Below are 13,709 nucleotides of genomic sequence, written 5' to 3'. Positions count from 1 at the left end.
AGGTCCTTAGGCTGGTTGAAAATATTCCGTGAGGATGTATCGACATCTATCAATTGTCTTATCCGAAGAATAGGGTCTTTGTGTAGCGAACCACGGGACAAAAACCGTTGGAAAGTTTACTGTCGAGTGCCGCTACATACCTATGTACTTGGGGATGCTTTTTCTTCCTATATATGGATCCAATATCAATTATTAAAACATAATGTTACGGTAAAAATTTTCCCACGAAATTAAATTTTCCCACGACATAAAAGAGAGTGTTCATTTTAAAACGCGCTTTATTTAAAATTCATACGATAATTGATTTCCAAGATATAAAATTCCAAAGCATGATAAATAAAAAGCATACATAAAAATTCTACGCGGAATTACGGGAGAGCTTCTCAAAGACTTTGTAAGCTTCTTCGAAGAAGAAAATTCGAAGAATACAATAAAACATTAAAAACCCCCTCTCTTTCTGTACAAACGTGATACGTATCAACGAATAAAATATAATATTTCACACCTCTTGCACTAAAAATTTGTCCATAAATGTACCCTTGGAACATAGAGGGAAGTGCCCCTCTTAAAACGCACTTTGTTTGAAGTCGATACGACAACTAGTTACCGAGATATAAACCTTCAAAGCAAGCGTGTACGGCTAGATAAGATAGCAAATGGGGATGTTGCGCGAAATTCCAGGAAAGTGGGGTGACCTAGTTTCAGTTCTGGGAACTGCGTACATATCGAGTATGTAGTAGTAATGAAAAGACACGCCGTGTCATTGTCCTGAATTGACCATCGCGCACGTGGCGCGCTTGAGATAGGTCAGTGTTTTTGGTGCGAGAGAGACAGATACATCGAGCCATCAAAAATTATGGTGCGATTTGGACGACAATATCTCGGAAATGGATCGTCCGATTTGAATAAAACGAAAACGATTTTAAAGAGGGAGATTTACAGATTCTAATGGCATCAGTTTCGATGACGGATAACCATTTTCGAATGAGTTATAGAACAGAGAATGAACGGCACTGTTTGATGGTTTCTAATCGCTTCAGATTATTGTACTTCAAATTATTGATTAACCATGAATGAAACGTTATATCGCGGGTTAACACATCATATAATGAGGGATATGCATGTATGCGAGTAAATTGAGATTTTATACGGGATAAAGTCTAGAAAATTATTGAAATCGGCTCGTAAAATACGCTCGGTAGAAAAACGAATACGTTTGCATTAAAAGTTCCATACAATAACGCTCTTTCGATCACGAAATTAATATGGTAAATCTATTTAATTAGTTCAATATTTATGGAAATTGGTTTGTATGTGTGTTCTATCATGCTCCTTTGATTCGCTAGCGTTTCGCTGCAATTTACGTCTTTATTGATGTTACTTGTTAATATATAATTTTCGTTCAGTGAATCAAACCCTGTTTTTTTTCTACTCATTGGAAATTGAAGTGTGACATAAAATCAAAACGTATACTATACACAGGAAGCATTAAACTGGTAGAAATGACGAAGGAAAAGAGCAGACGGAACTATCGACAAGTCGATTTCTAGCTGCTTTGTCAGCATTTCAGTAATTAAGTGAAACTCGTGGCGAAAATTGCAACGAAATTAAGACCGCTCGATCGACTGTGCTCGAAACACGGCCTAGTTTCCTCGTAAGAGCTTTAACAATCACGGATGGATTTTTTGTTTGGAGTGTTCTTCGCATACACAACAAAAGTTTCTCGATCAAAAAAGTGTGATCGTTACCTAATTTTAACAAACTTTCTAACTCCATTGAGAATAAAGTTCCTGTGCTGCGATGAACACTTACAATGAACAATTTCATTTCGTAGATTCAATAAATTTCAAACGATAGATTTGAAGTGTGATTCAAAAAGATCTCTAAACTCTTCATCGTTCTATCGAAATCTCGTGTACCACTTTTAGCGTTCATTATTCGATAAATCTACTTCACTGTAAATCGACAATGGAGTTTACAAAGTAAAGTAAACCTCTTCTGTTAAGAGGAACTTTTACAGAGTTTTCCACTCATCTAACAAACTTTATCTAAAAACGATATACTCTAACTTAAGTCAAGGAAATCGAGGTGCATGAATACAAACAACTTTTTACAAGAGGGGGAACGTATGTTTCAGGCAGAACCAGCTTTGGTGTATGACAGCGTGCAGGTTTTCGCGCACGGTTTGGCAGCGTTGGATCGCAGCCATGACCTCAGGCCTGCCAATTTATCGTGCGAGAAAGAAGAGCCTTGGGACGACGGTCTGTCCCTTTACAACTACATTAACGCCGTACGTACGTTCTATAATTTTTCATTATCGAGTCAACTCGCTTATCAGTGAGACCGCATTTCGCAACACGAGCAATTCGAGAAAGAAATACCAGCAATAATAAAATACGAAAAATGCGAATGAAAGAAATATAATAGAGTAAAAAATAATACTACGTTATTAAATAGCTTTATGAAAATGTCGTCTGAGGAAATTGTTAAAGAAGCTCTGGAAATAACTCGTTACAAATCCTTATCGCAACATAAAAAATTAAATTCCAATCAATTTTACAGAATGATTTCGTAAAGTTTGACCTATGCAAAGTACGTAAGTAAGAACCATTACGTACGTAAGAACAAGGAAAGTTATTCGCGGAAAATCGCGGAGCGTTTTCACGCGGTAATTGAAGGTAAACACCAAGCAGTGTTACATTCTTGTATTATTATTCGCTGAACTTTCATTTCAATATCATTGGCGATGATTCCCTTGAGATGTACCATGCTTAATTCCATTTCCGCTAACAAAATCAATTAACAGATTGAAACGCGCGTTTTGACGATCCCGCAGAGAAATTCACCGATGGAATGTTTCTTGATTTTCCACCGACGCGACGCGACGGGACTGAAAACGGAAATTAAAAGCAGAAATGGAAACTGCTACGAATGGACAGGCTGAAAGTTTCTATCAATTTATTGGCGTTTCATTCACGTGCTTATTCAATGTTACCTTCGTTCACATCTCTAGTTTGAAATTAGCAACCAGTTTTAAACGCAGATTTGGCTAATGAAATGCGTGTACGTTGATATCTACGTACGATTATATAAACATTTCGCGAGAAATTTCTACGAAATTCCTTCACTTTCAATTTTACAGGAGTTATTTTTATCATTTGCCATTTTTTAAAAATAGCTGATATAAATTGTCAGTTATAGAATATTCTCAATACCGTAATATCACGGCCAAAGATATTTTGAATATTTTTATTCGGATAAGAAACACATGTTTAATTCTAAAGTCAAATATAAATACGATTTTGCTAATACGAGATTGTCCGAAAACGTATTAAATTTTGGAACTACTTTTCTATACCATGTTGTTGTACTGTAATCTACAATTATTAGAGCTACAAACGATATATAATGTGCAACATAATCTCTTATAAACTTCTCGAAGCTTTTTTTCATTAGCCATTACATAATATCCGAAAACGATTGGTACGTTTACAGTAGGAGGAATCCTGGAGCCGCAATAATTTTCTTCCGGCTCGATTTGTCGATCGGCCACGTTATTGCCGATCCGGCGTATATCATGACGGAAGTCGATTGTCAAACGGAGGGTGAACACAGGGAATCGAGTATATATCGCGAAAATTTGAACTATAGGTTAGCGCTGTATATCACAAGGTGCTTTACGAGTGAATCTCCTTTAACGAGCAGTCCACTCAAGCGACAGAGCATGTTACGTAACGACACCTCGTGGTTTTGCTTATTTATAGTTTATGGAGCAATCTTCCGAAGCCGTTAAATTTACCACCTGTTCTTTTTTCATCGACATCGACCTCGTGAACATCACCTTCACGATAGTTCAACGCTGAATTTCGAACATCGTTTCACTTCGAACGAAAGCGTAAATTGGTCGTTATCAAGCTTCGAGTTCGAATTCTGGTTAACTAATGAGGAATTTATAACACCGGTAAAGCGTTTAATTTCGTTTATGAACACTTCAAGACAGGCTCTCGATTATGGTTCATTTAGCCCTCAAAGAAAATAGGAAATATGTATGTCGAGTAAACGCGTAAATTACTGATTTAACATATTACGACCAGAAATAATTACGAACCTTTGAGCCTTGCTAGTTACCGTGCTCATGTATGATGGCCTACGAACGCTATTTGGACGCTTATCGTAGAAAATCGTTATGTATATACTGTATACGTTACATAAATTTTAATATTCTGAAACACGTAATGAGTGTTGAAAATAATCCTACTAAATACCGAGGCTTATTAGTATAACGAATAATTGATTGTTTAAATGAATTTGTGATTCAATACCTTGCAACTACATATGTACATTTACAGATTTGTTTTAAGGTATACCAATATAAAAGGACATGAAATGAATACTTTCATGAGCTACTGTATGCAGCTGCATCCCATTCTTGTCACGAGCTGTTAAATTTCACGTGAAACTAGACTACGCGTGAATTTTCCGAACTGCTCTTTGTATTTTCTGAATCGGTCCTTGCGTTTTATTAATACTCCAACATAAATATTCGCACAATTCTCGAAGTTTCATTCCCACAAATATCTCAACTTATTATGAGCTACAATCCACTATATTCAAACTACATACGCATTAATTCACGTACGTATGTTCGCAATTAAAACTATGAAAATGTATCTAGTGAAAGCGTCGGAAATTAAAATGCTCTGTGACATCAAATTTCGGGACTATAGTGTATATAGAGATATTTTAAGAACTAGTCGAAAAGTGATTTTGTTTTACTACTCGGGTAGCAGCAGCCAAAACTGCCAGAGAATATAAATGTATACTGGAAGCTACAGCGTCGCTATTCGAGTGGGATATTTTTCGGGTCCAGCAGTATACTAGAGAATACGAGAATGATTTACGATCCGTTTAGGACACAGGGACAAAAGCCAAGGCTCGGGCCAGGTTCCGTTAACAATTCCATTCTCCTTAATTGCATCGTGCTGTATAAACAAGAAACGAGTCCTGGGTCACGCCTGGTACGTCTGGTATGAACAGAAGAGGGGAGTGCAAAGAAGTTTGGAAACTCTCTTGAGCACTTTCCAGGCGAGAAAAATGACTCTCGAGCACCCAGACACTTTCTACAGTGTCGCAAAAAGCACGTAACGCGATCAGGAAATAAATATCACCCTTTATTCGCACTCGAGTCAAGCGTCACGAAGAAACCGTGGACTGTATCCGTCTCTTGTTTACCGATCCCAACTGGATACGATGTTTACCGCTTCACAGTCCAGGAATACGCGAAACCCGAGGGAATTCAATCGATACGGGTGCCTTCACGAAATTTTTATTCGAGCAAGAATGAGAGGACTCGTGATTTCCTGAATAGCGAGATCCGGAGAAAACCTAAAAGCTTTCAGAAGTCGGTTCCGCTACGAATTGAAAGGGATATCGTCTCGTTGATCAAACGATGCGGAAATCGAGTTAATGAAAATTGTTTTTCACGCGATATGGTGCGCTCGCAGTAAGAGTGAAACGGATGCGTTAATCACAGAAAAATTGTTCGATAAAAATATACCCCAGCTTGTTTGCCAGCGGCATAACAATGAAAAACAAACGGCTATGGGAAGCGGTAAATAAAATTCTGCCTGTTTCGATTAAATCTCTGTGTCGAACGTGATATTAGAGCGTTCACAACACGGCGGTGTAATATTCGATATACAGGTAGTACACTGCTTAATCCGGATCCAGGACAATAAAATACTTGATGTACAGGTAACACTAGCTGTCGCGCATCTAATATACAGGTGTGCGGCTGCAGGTGTCAGGAAATTTAAAGGGTGACTCTTGAAGCCGAAATGAGACGAAAATCAAGAATAAAAAAATTGCGTTTCGGCTTCGTTTTTTAGTTAATGGCAATTAAAATCGGACCAAATATTCCTGCATGCGAGCAAACCTCCTTACACGAACGAAAGGAGGTCAGTCTAAGCAGCGGGGCGTACAGTGATCCTCAAATCAAACGACTCATGGGCCGCAGTTAACCTCGTACAAGTTGTAGAGAAAAAAGTCACGATATTCACAGACGTAAACGACCCCGCGTGACGTTTTGCAACAGGAATGGCACACTAAACATTCAGCCTGCTTACTCATGGAAATCCATAAAAGCATATGAAAAACCGTCTATGATATTTTCGAGTAGAGGGAATTAATGTTTCCTTTAATCCTTTGCCTCCACAATTCACAAATAAAAAAACACATGCCAATGTGCATATGAAATGGTCATAAAAGCTTACATAGATGAATGAATATTGATATGATCACCTTGTCAGGATTGCAGCCAACTGGCCCATATTACTTGCCATATAATTAATAATTATACTAGTTATACAGTTAATTGCTTTGCTGTATAGTGATACAATTAGTAATTATATATTAAATAATACTGAATACCCGGATCTCACCGCGAGAAAGTGCTACGAATGGAGACGCACCCTTTCCCTTTTCTATCTACATAATAATTTAAACGTAAAAAAGAGAAAGTGAGAGGGAAGGGATATTGTATGGAGTATGAGTCCTCTTCACTCGATGTCACAAAAAACCCTGAAACAAATTAAATCTGCGAAAGCTTAGTAAAATTCTATAAAATACGTATAATTGTTTCCTGTACTTAGTATAAGGCTCAAACATTATTTCGTAATATTAGCTTCATTCTTTCCTTTGTTCACTTCTTTTATTTCTTTCATTTTTAATCTTTCTTTTTATTTTTGGGCCAGAAGCATATTAGATATTTAAGATGCTATGAAATGTTCAAATATGTAACTGAAATGTATTTTCTGTAAATTGATAAATCTGAAACTAACTCATTTACTGAACTTGGTATTTAAAAGAAAAAGGCATCTCTAAACAGAGAATATTTTATACATGAAAAATAAACTACTAATAATGGTTAATTAAAGATTAAAGATTAAAGATTAAACTGAATTAAAACTTGAAAATTTCATTTGAAATAACTAAGATGAGAGAAAATCCGATCATTATAAAATCACTTGCTTTGTCTTTTAACTTTTAACTGTATCTGTTATTTCCTACAACGACATAGTGACATACAACATAGTGAACCTAAAGATATGTACATAAATCATTTTTTGCAGAATTTTTGCTACAAACGTGACAATGATCGCGAATGAATTTTTGTTTCATGCAAATGAGATTCGAATATTTATAAAATTTTACATTACTGTTAAAAGATTGAAAATATCGCAGTCGAAAAAATTCTAAAAGTTATGGTTCTAAAAACGAACAATCACCGGCATTAATTCTAAGAGCAACGACTTAAGTTTTAAAAAATATTTCAAGCCTTCATAGCAATATTAGAATATTTAGTTATAACACTTTGTTACGCATGAAATCACTCACAATTTTATACATAAAAAAATTTACCAAATGTCCTGCTGGACAAATTGTAAAGCACAAAATAAAATAAAAAAAGAAAGAAATTTCTGTCATAAAGTTCTGTATCTTAGTAGTCATGATAACTTTAACGTTAACAAAGAAATAGGAATGTGTCATAGCAGTATTTTCAGTACTAAACGTAGTAATAAGGGGCACTGAAAAAGAAACAACGTAGTAGCCAAAAGGGCTACTAAAATTCGATCGCGTTCCACTCTATATAAACCCGATCAACAAATTGTGAGTGGAACGGACTATTCTCGTTCCGCAACGCTAATTTACTACTAATATTTATGAAACACAAAATTTCCAAAATCAAACGCGTAGAGTGCTTCGTTATATCTGCAATAGCAATTAATCTAGCACAAAAAATGAAAAAAAAAAAGAAAAAATAAAGTCTGAAAATTCCCGAAATTTGATATGCAACTCTAATAAATATAAATCTACGCACTCGTATTTAAACAATACGCAACACTAATAGCGAGAGATAGTAGTGCAATCATTTAGGAGGTTGCCGATGAGCGATCACACTTGTACAGCTCTTGCTTGCTATACGTGTGATCCAGGAATAGTATCCGACAAATGAAATCGGAGGGTTTGGGCATTTTGTAAACGCAACTCTACTTAACAAAATGCAATTATTCATTATCGTAACGATAATTCTTATAGTGCATTCAATGGAAATTACTATTTACTATATGAAAAAACTACTTCAAATATTCTGGTATCGTAACTTGCAATACTATAAAATTAATTAAAAACTAACATTTTTATAAATTAATTTTAAACAATAGAAAATAAGTTAAATTCTGATACGTATGGTTCAATAAGAAATTCTAAAAATTTATAATAAAAATTGCAAAAGACAATCGCGACGGCGTAATTCGCAACTCTAATTCAAGCCGTAATCATTCTCTCGTGACATTAATAAAAAGCCGTGATGTTATTTCGCAATTCTAACACAACCCGTAATTAATCTGTCGCGACACTAATAAGAAAAATCGCGAGTGGAGGGCCGACATATCGCAGTGCAACCATTAAGGAGGTTGCCGATGAACGATCACACTCGCACAGCTCTTCTAGCTGTACGTATGATCCAGGAACAGTGTCCGACAAATGCAGTCGGAGGGTTTGGGCATTTTGTAAACGCAACTCTACTTATCAAAACGCGATTATTCATTACCGCAACGCTAAAAGGAAAAATTAGTAGAAATTGCGGTGGAATAATATCGCAACGCTAACTCTTGCTGAGAATTCAATTAAAGTTACTATTTACTATATGAAAAACCTACTTTAAATATTCTGATATTGCAACCTGCAATACTATATAGTTAATTGAAAACTAACATGTTTATAATCTAACTTTAAACAATAGAAAACAGGATAAATTCTGATACGTACAATTTTCTAAAAAGTTTTAAAAATTCACAATAAAAATTGCAAAAGATCAATCGCGATATCATAATTCACAACTCTAAAGTAAACGCGAATATCATTTTATCGCAACTCTAATTCAAACCGCAATAATTCTCTCGCCACACTAGTCAAAAGCCACGACGTTATTTTGCAACTCTAATTCAACCCGTAATTAATCCATCACGACACTAACAAAAAAAATCGCGATTTGCCCAATGTGACGATGGACCGATATATACATCGGTTAAAAAAGCAAAAACTACTGCTACTACTACTACTACAATCACTAAAGGCGAGCATAGTGACAAAGTACTAACAAGAATGACTTTCCATGCTCTGGATGACCCAGAGGATGGGGAGTCATTAGTAGTTGCCCTCTTGAATGGCAGTTTGCCGGGCCTCTTCGGCTTATAGCCTCTTCATTCTTCGAGCGCAATGCCCGCTGAAACTTAAATCTAAGCTCGAGTCTTCTAAATCGCAAAAGAAAAATGAACTTATAAAGGTAAAATAAAAATATAAACCGAGGAAGCTGATTCAAGTGCACATGGACTGACCAACGATCACAGCAGTGATCGTTGCCCACTCGCATGTGCGTGCTCGAGCAATAAGCGTTCGTTTCGAGAATATTCGCGATCGCGACCGCGAAATTCGAAAAATCGGAAGGCAAAACCAGGCACGAGAGCATGCTCTACTCGTGCCAGTTTCACCGTCGATTTTTCAAATTAGATTTCCAGAAACAGGTTGGTCACACGAAAACGCGCCTACCCGACCAGAGATTGTGCCAACCTGCCCGGCCCTACCTACTTATAATTAACAGACACTAGAAAGTATACTACCTAGCCTACCTAGCGCTATATTTAAAAAGTGGCAAAACAAGCACACCAACACACTCGCTCCACGGTTCTCACACGAACGCTCGGGCGCGATGGTCCTACACTAGAGAGGACGTCCCGGGACGCCTCCGACACCCGAGCTTAACACAACATGCACACGCTAAAGTACGTACCTTTTTCCTGAAATCGACTGACGAAGGCTAGTGACCATTGCGTACAACGTGATCAAACACGACTATAGAAATTATATTTTTAAAATAAATAAAAGTAAACTTGGAATTATAATTGTAATTGACGGCATATTAAAAGCGTGGTTACACTTAATCGTGTAGATGATATTATCAGAAATTGTGATTGTATCGAGACGTAAATTAAATCGATATATGTCTCGACATTTTTAATATTTGAAGTTTTAACGAATGAGAAAAAGCGACGCAATTCCACGGGCTAACAACACACACACACATATCGCATCGTCAGTCGCTGAGAAATTATTACATTAGCCATGATTATCGTGCCCAATGTCTTTCTCCCATTCAAGTAGCACCTGGGCACGTGAATGAGGTCCTGACAATGGGCACGGAAAGGGTTAAATCTGAAAATCCTGATCTAAAAAAGTGATTAGTCTTTTGTAATTTTTATTTAACGGACTAACGTTCTTTAATTTTATATTTTACTACTTCGTTTCTGATTGTAATAATTCTACATTATTAATTGAATAACTTACTGAAATTTTAATACCGCAAAAAAGGTAGTGTTAATTGAAAAAGTCTGAGACTCAATGAAATGGAATAATTGACTCTAAATGCATTACCAAGATAGAAATAATCTCAGGCGATCTCTTCGTTAAAGCGTATTTCCGAAAATGCAGAAGCAAAGTTAAAAATTATCGCTTTGGTTAAAAAATCTGCCTGCCGCGAAGTGTCTTTTTGCACGTAAAATTTCACCACATTCTTGTACGGGAAAAGATGAATTTTAATTCATATTTTAAATTCCATCCAAAGTGAAATAAACGAAAGTGACTTAATATTGTTACGAAGGAGAAAATTAAAGTGGAGGTTATTTATTGCATCGTATATTGCATGTATCGTCATCATCTTTCAGCTACAATTGCAACTTTCAAAGCAACGAAATCGAAGGCCATCCGATTTCTCCACTACAAAATGCTCAAGCGAGATCGCTTCGACATCTCATATTTATACTAAAAGCTATTGCTTAAGATCCAGTACATTTATGTCATACAGGTATATTCGTGTAGATATTTGCCTTTTGCAAATATTCATGCGGAATTTTAATATACATATTTATAAATGACACGAATATATTTCGAAATGTACATGCTTATCCTAACTATTAAAAAACTAATTATTACAATCGCGATGTGCAAGAAGACCTATCCTAAACTAATAAATTTGGAAAAAAGAATGTTACTACTCACGGGTATGAAAAATACCCGCGGTCACTATGCTCGCAAAAAATTCTACCTAATACAACCAGTCACTCGTGCCGATTCGGACCTTTCATCCTACGACATGATTCAGTGACCGGAGGAACAGGAATGCATGCGACTCACCGTTGGAAGCGGAGAAACAGAGGACGTTACCAAGGATGCTGCGCTATTCCAGCGAATATTATGAGACCAACACCAGGCAGGAACCGTTGACAGGCCACTGATAGAAATGGAGATTGCGAAAAATCTGTTACAAAACAAAACACAATGAATAATTGCTAATTATTTGAAAAGCTGGAGATAATGAAAAATGGAGATTTATTAACTTTAGTAACATTAATAATAATAGAGATTGAAATTCTAATAAACTTTGATAAGTATAAAAAATGAAACTCTAATATGAAAGTTTAAAATCTAGAAATTAAGAATCTAATGATTTCTGAAATATGTTAGTCATTTGTTTTATAACTCGATATTAAAACTTTAATACTTTACTTATTTTAATAGAAAAATAACCTTAGGAGATCCTAATCTTACAAATTTTCAGTCAAATTTTATTTCTTAATTGATGGTGTTCAAAGAAAAATGTTTAGAATAGACATAATTGAAGTACGATATGTAAAGATACTTACATTCTTGGCTTTTGAGCCACTGTTAAAACATTCCCAAAAAAGACGAAGAAGTTGAAGCAGTGATATGTCTATAACAAAACATAAGATATCTTTAATATCGTTAATACAGAATAACAAACTTGGAATAAGTAATAATAAATTATAATTAGTAATAATAAAGAGTAACGTCTAATAAATATGTAAATTGGAATTCTAATATAGAAGTTTTGAAAACACAACATTCAGTTATTTTTGATATGTATCAGACAGTTTTATTGTACTTTAATGCTAAGACTTTAAGTCTTTATTTGAATTAAAAAGGACATTTACAGCTTTCTAAAATATCAATCATTTTTATTTCATAATTAACAATATTTCAAACAAAATATAATAAATAGAACAAATTGAAATACAATATATAAAACTACTTACATTCTTGAACTCCTGGAGAGGCTTCATCCTCTCGAGGGAGGCACTGACTCTAATACCGAAAACGAATATTCAAAAAACTAAATATGTAAAAAAAGAAAAATAAAAGACTATGTTACCGCGACCGCTTAAATTATGATCGGCGAACAGGAACTCTAATATCGCGTACAAATTTGATTGATAGAATTTTATTACTTTCGCGCGTGATTATTCGATCGAATTTAATCAAAACTATCGTGATTTTAAAATACTGAAAAGAAACTATTGCGTAGTAAACACTGACTCTACAACCGCATTGCGCGCGGTCACAAATATTCCCTGAAATAAAACTGTTTAAAGGCAGGGGGTGGGGAGGTGGAAAAGAATCGAAACGTCGTTTCGACAATTTTCTTCTTTTTCCTATCGAACGTTTATTTAGAAAATACTGCTATTTTTTTACACTACAAAATTATTATTAAGAACTTGGAACAAGTATGAAAAATATTTGTTGAAAATTGTGAGATATTTCTCGATAGCGAACAAATGCTTAGGAATACCGTGAATGCAATGCAATCGTTTGTAAGAATTATACTGTTCACAATTAGAATATATACTGTGAACTTTCGTTATTAGAATACGAAATATACATTCCACTAATACACTATAGTCGCGTGTTATAAATATTGGAAAATATTTGCAAGAATTCAAAAGTTCGCCACTAAATCTACTTAAAGAATACTGCAGAAACGCGCGGAAAACCTTGCCTTCAAGTATTTGAATCTAACTGGTACTAAGTTGCAAGTTTATGACGTTAACTGTAGCAAATTCACATAATATAGCAAAAGAAATTGAATTTGATAAGTGAATTATTGTGATATAACTCAATTTGAAACAATAAGATAATTCGTTAAAAATTCATTTGAAATAAGAGATTGGTTTCATATATTCGAAATAAAACAATGATTTACTTAATCGTGTTTTCCTTCATCTTAGTAAATAATTAAGAAATTATCTATTAATATTTAATATTAAATATAAATCGTATATCAAATGTTACCCATGCTCGGATTAAAAAACCATAAAATCGTCCATGGACGGCAATCTGAGTTAAGATAAATTTAACATTACCAAATTGCCATGAAAATTCATCGGATTGATTATTAATCGTCGTTGCGTCCATATGTTAATATTCCTGTTACTTGTATATTATTCCTGTTATCGATCAGTAATCTGCACAAAAAAAAATAACTAAAAGTTAAAACAAATGTATACAATAATTAAATGAAAACAAAATCAAACTCAAATTTTATTACAAAAGCTTACGATAGAAGTTATCGGTAATAGTATCATTTAATAGATGATTGAAGAAAAATTAAAACAAAAAATTTCAGAAAATCACTTAATTTTATTATTTTAATATTCAATAACATGATAAAAGCGATAGTGAAAGATATAGTAACGAATAGTATGAAAAATATAGTAATAATAGTAATGAAGAAGCGACGCCACCAATATATTAGAATACGTTACAAACCTGACACGACGCGACCCATGTTATCGGCT

General features: G+C 34.8%; 1 protein-coding gene across 6 annotated transcripts in view; it reads left to right on the top strand.

The window, feature by feature from the left end:
- Positions 1 to 13,709, top strand: part of LOC139989611 (glutamate receptor ionotropic, kainate 2) — a 160,534-nt gene that overhangs the window by 102,213 nt on the left and 44,612 nt on the right. For all 6 annotated transcript variants that reach the window (XM_072008039.1, XM_072008034.1, XM_072008036.1 and 3 more), the window contains exon 8: positions 2,138 to 2,290. In XM_072008039.1, coding sequence (XP_071864140.1) covers positions 2,138 to 2,290 — 153 coding nt within the window. The remainder of the gene's footprint in view (positions 1 to 2,137; positions 2,291 to 13,709) is intronic.

Source organism: Bombus fervidus, chromosome 8 (genome assembly GCF_041682495.2).
Source record: "Bombus fervidus isolate BK054 chromosome 8, iyBomFerv1, whole genome shotgun sequence".
Lineage (NCBI taxonomy): Eukaryota > Metazoa > Arthropoda > Insecta > Hymenoptera > Apidae > Bombus > Bombus fervidus.
The sequence above is the reverse complement of the archived record's forward strand: the minus strand, read 5'-3'. Positions and strand labels throughout refer to the sequence as shown.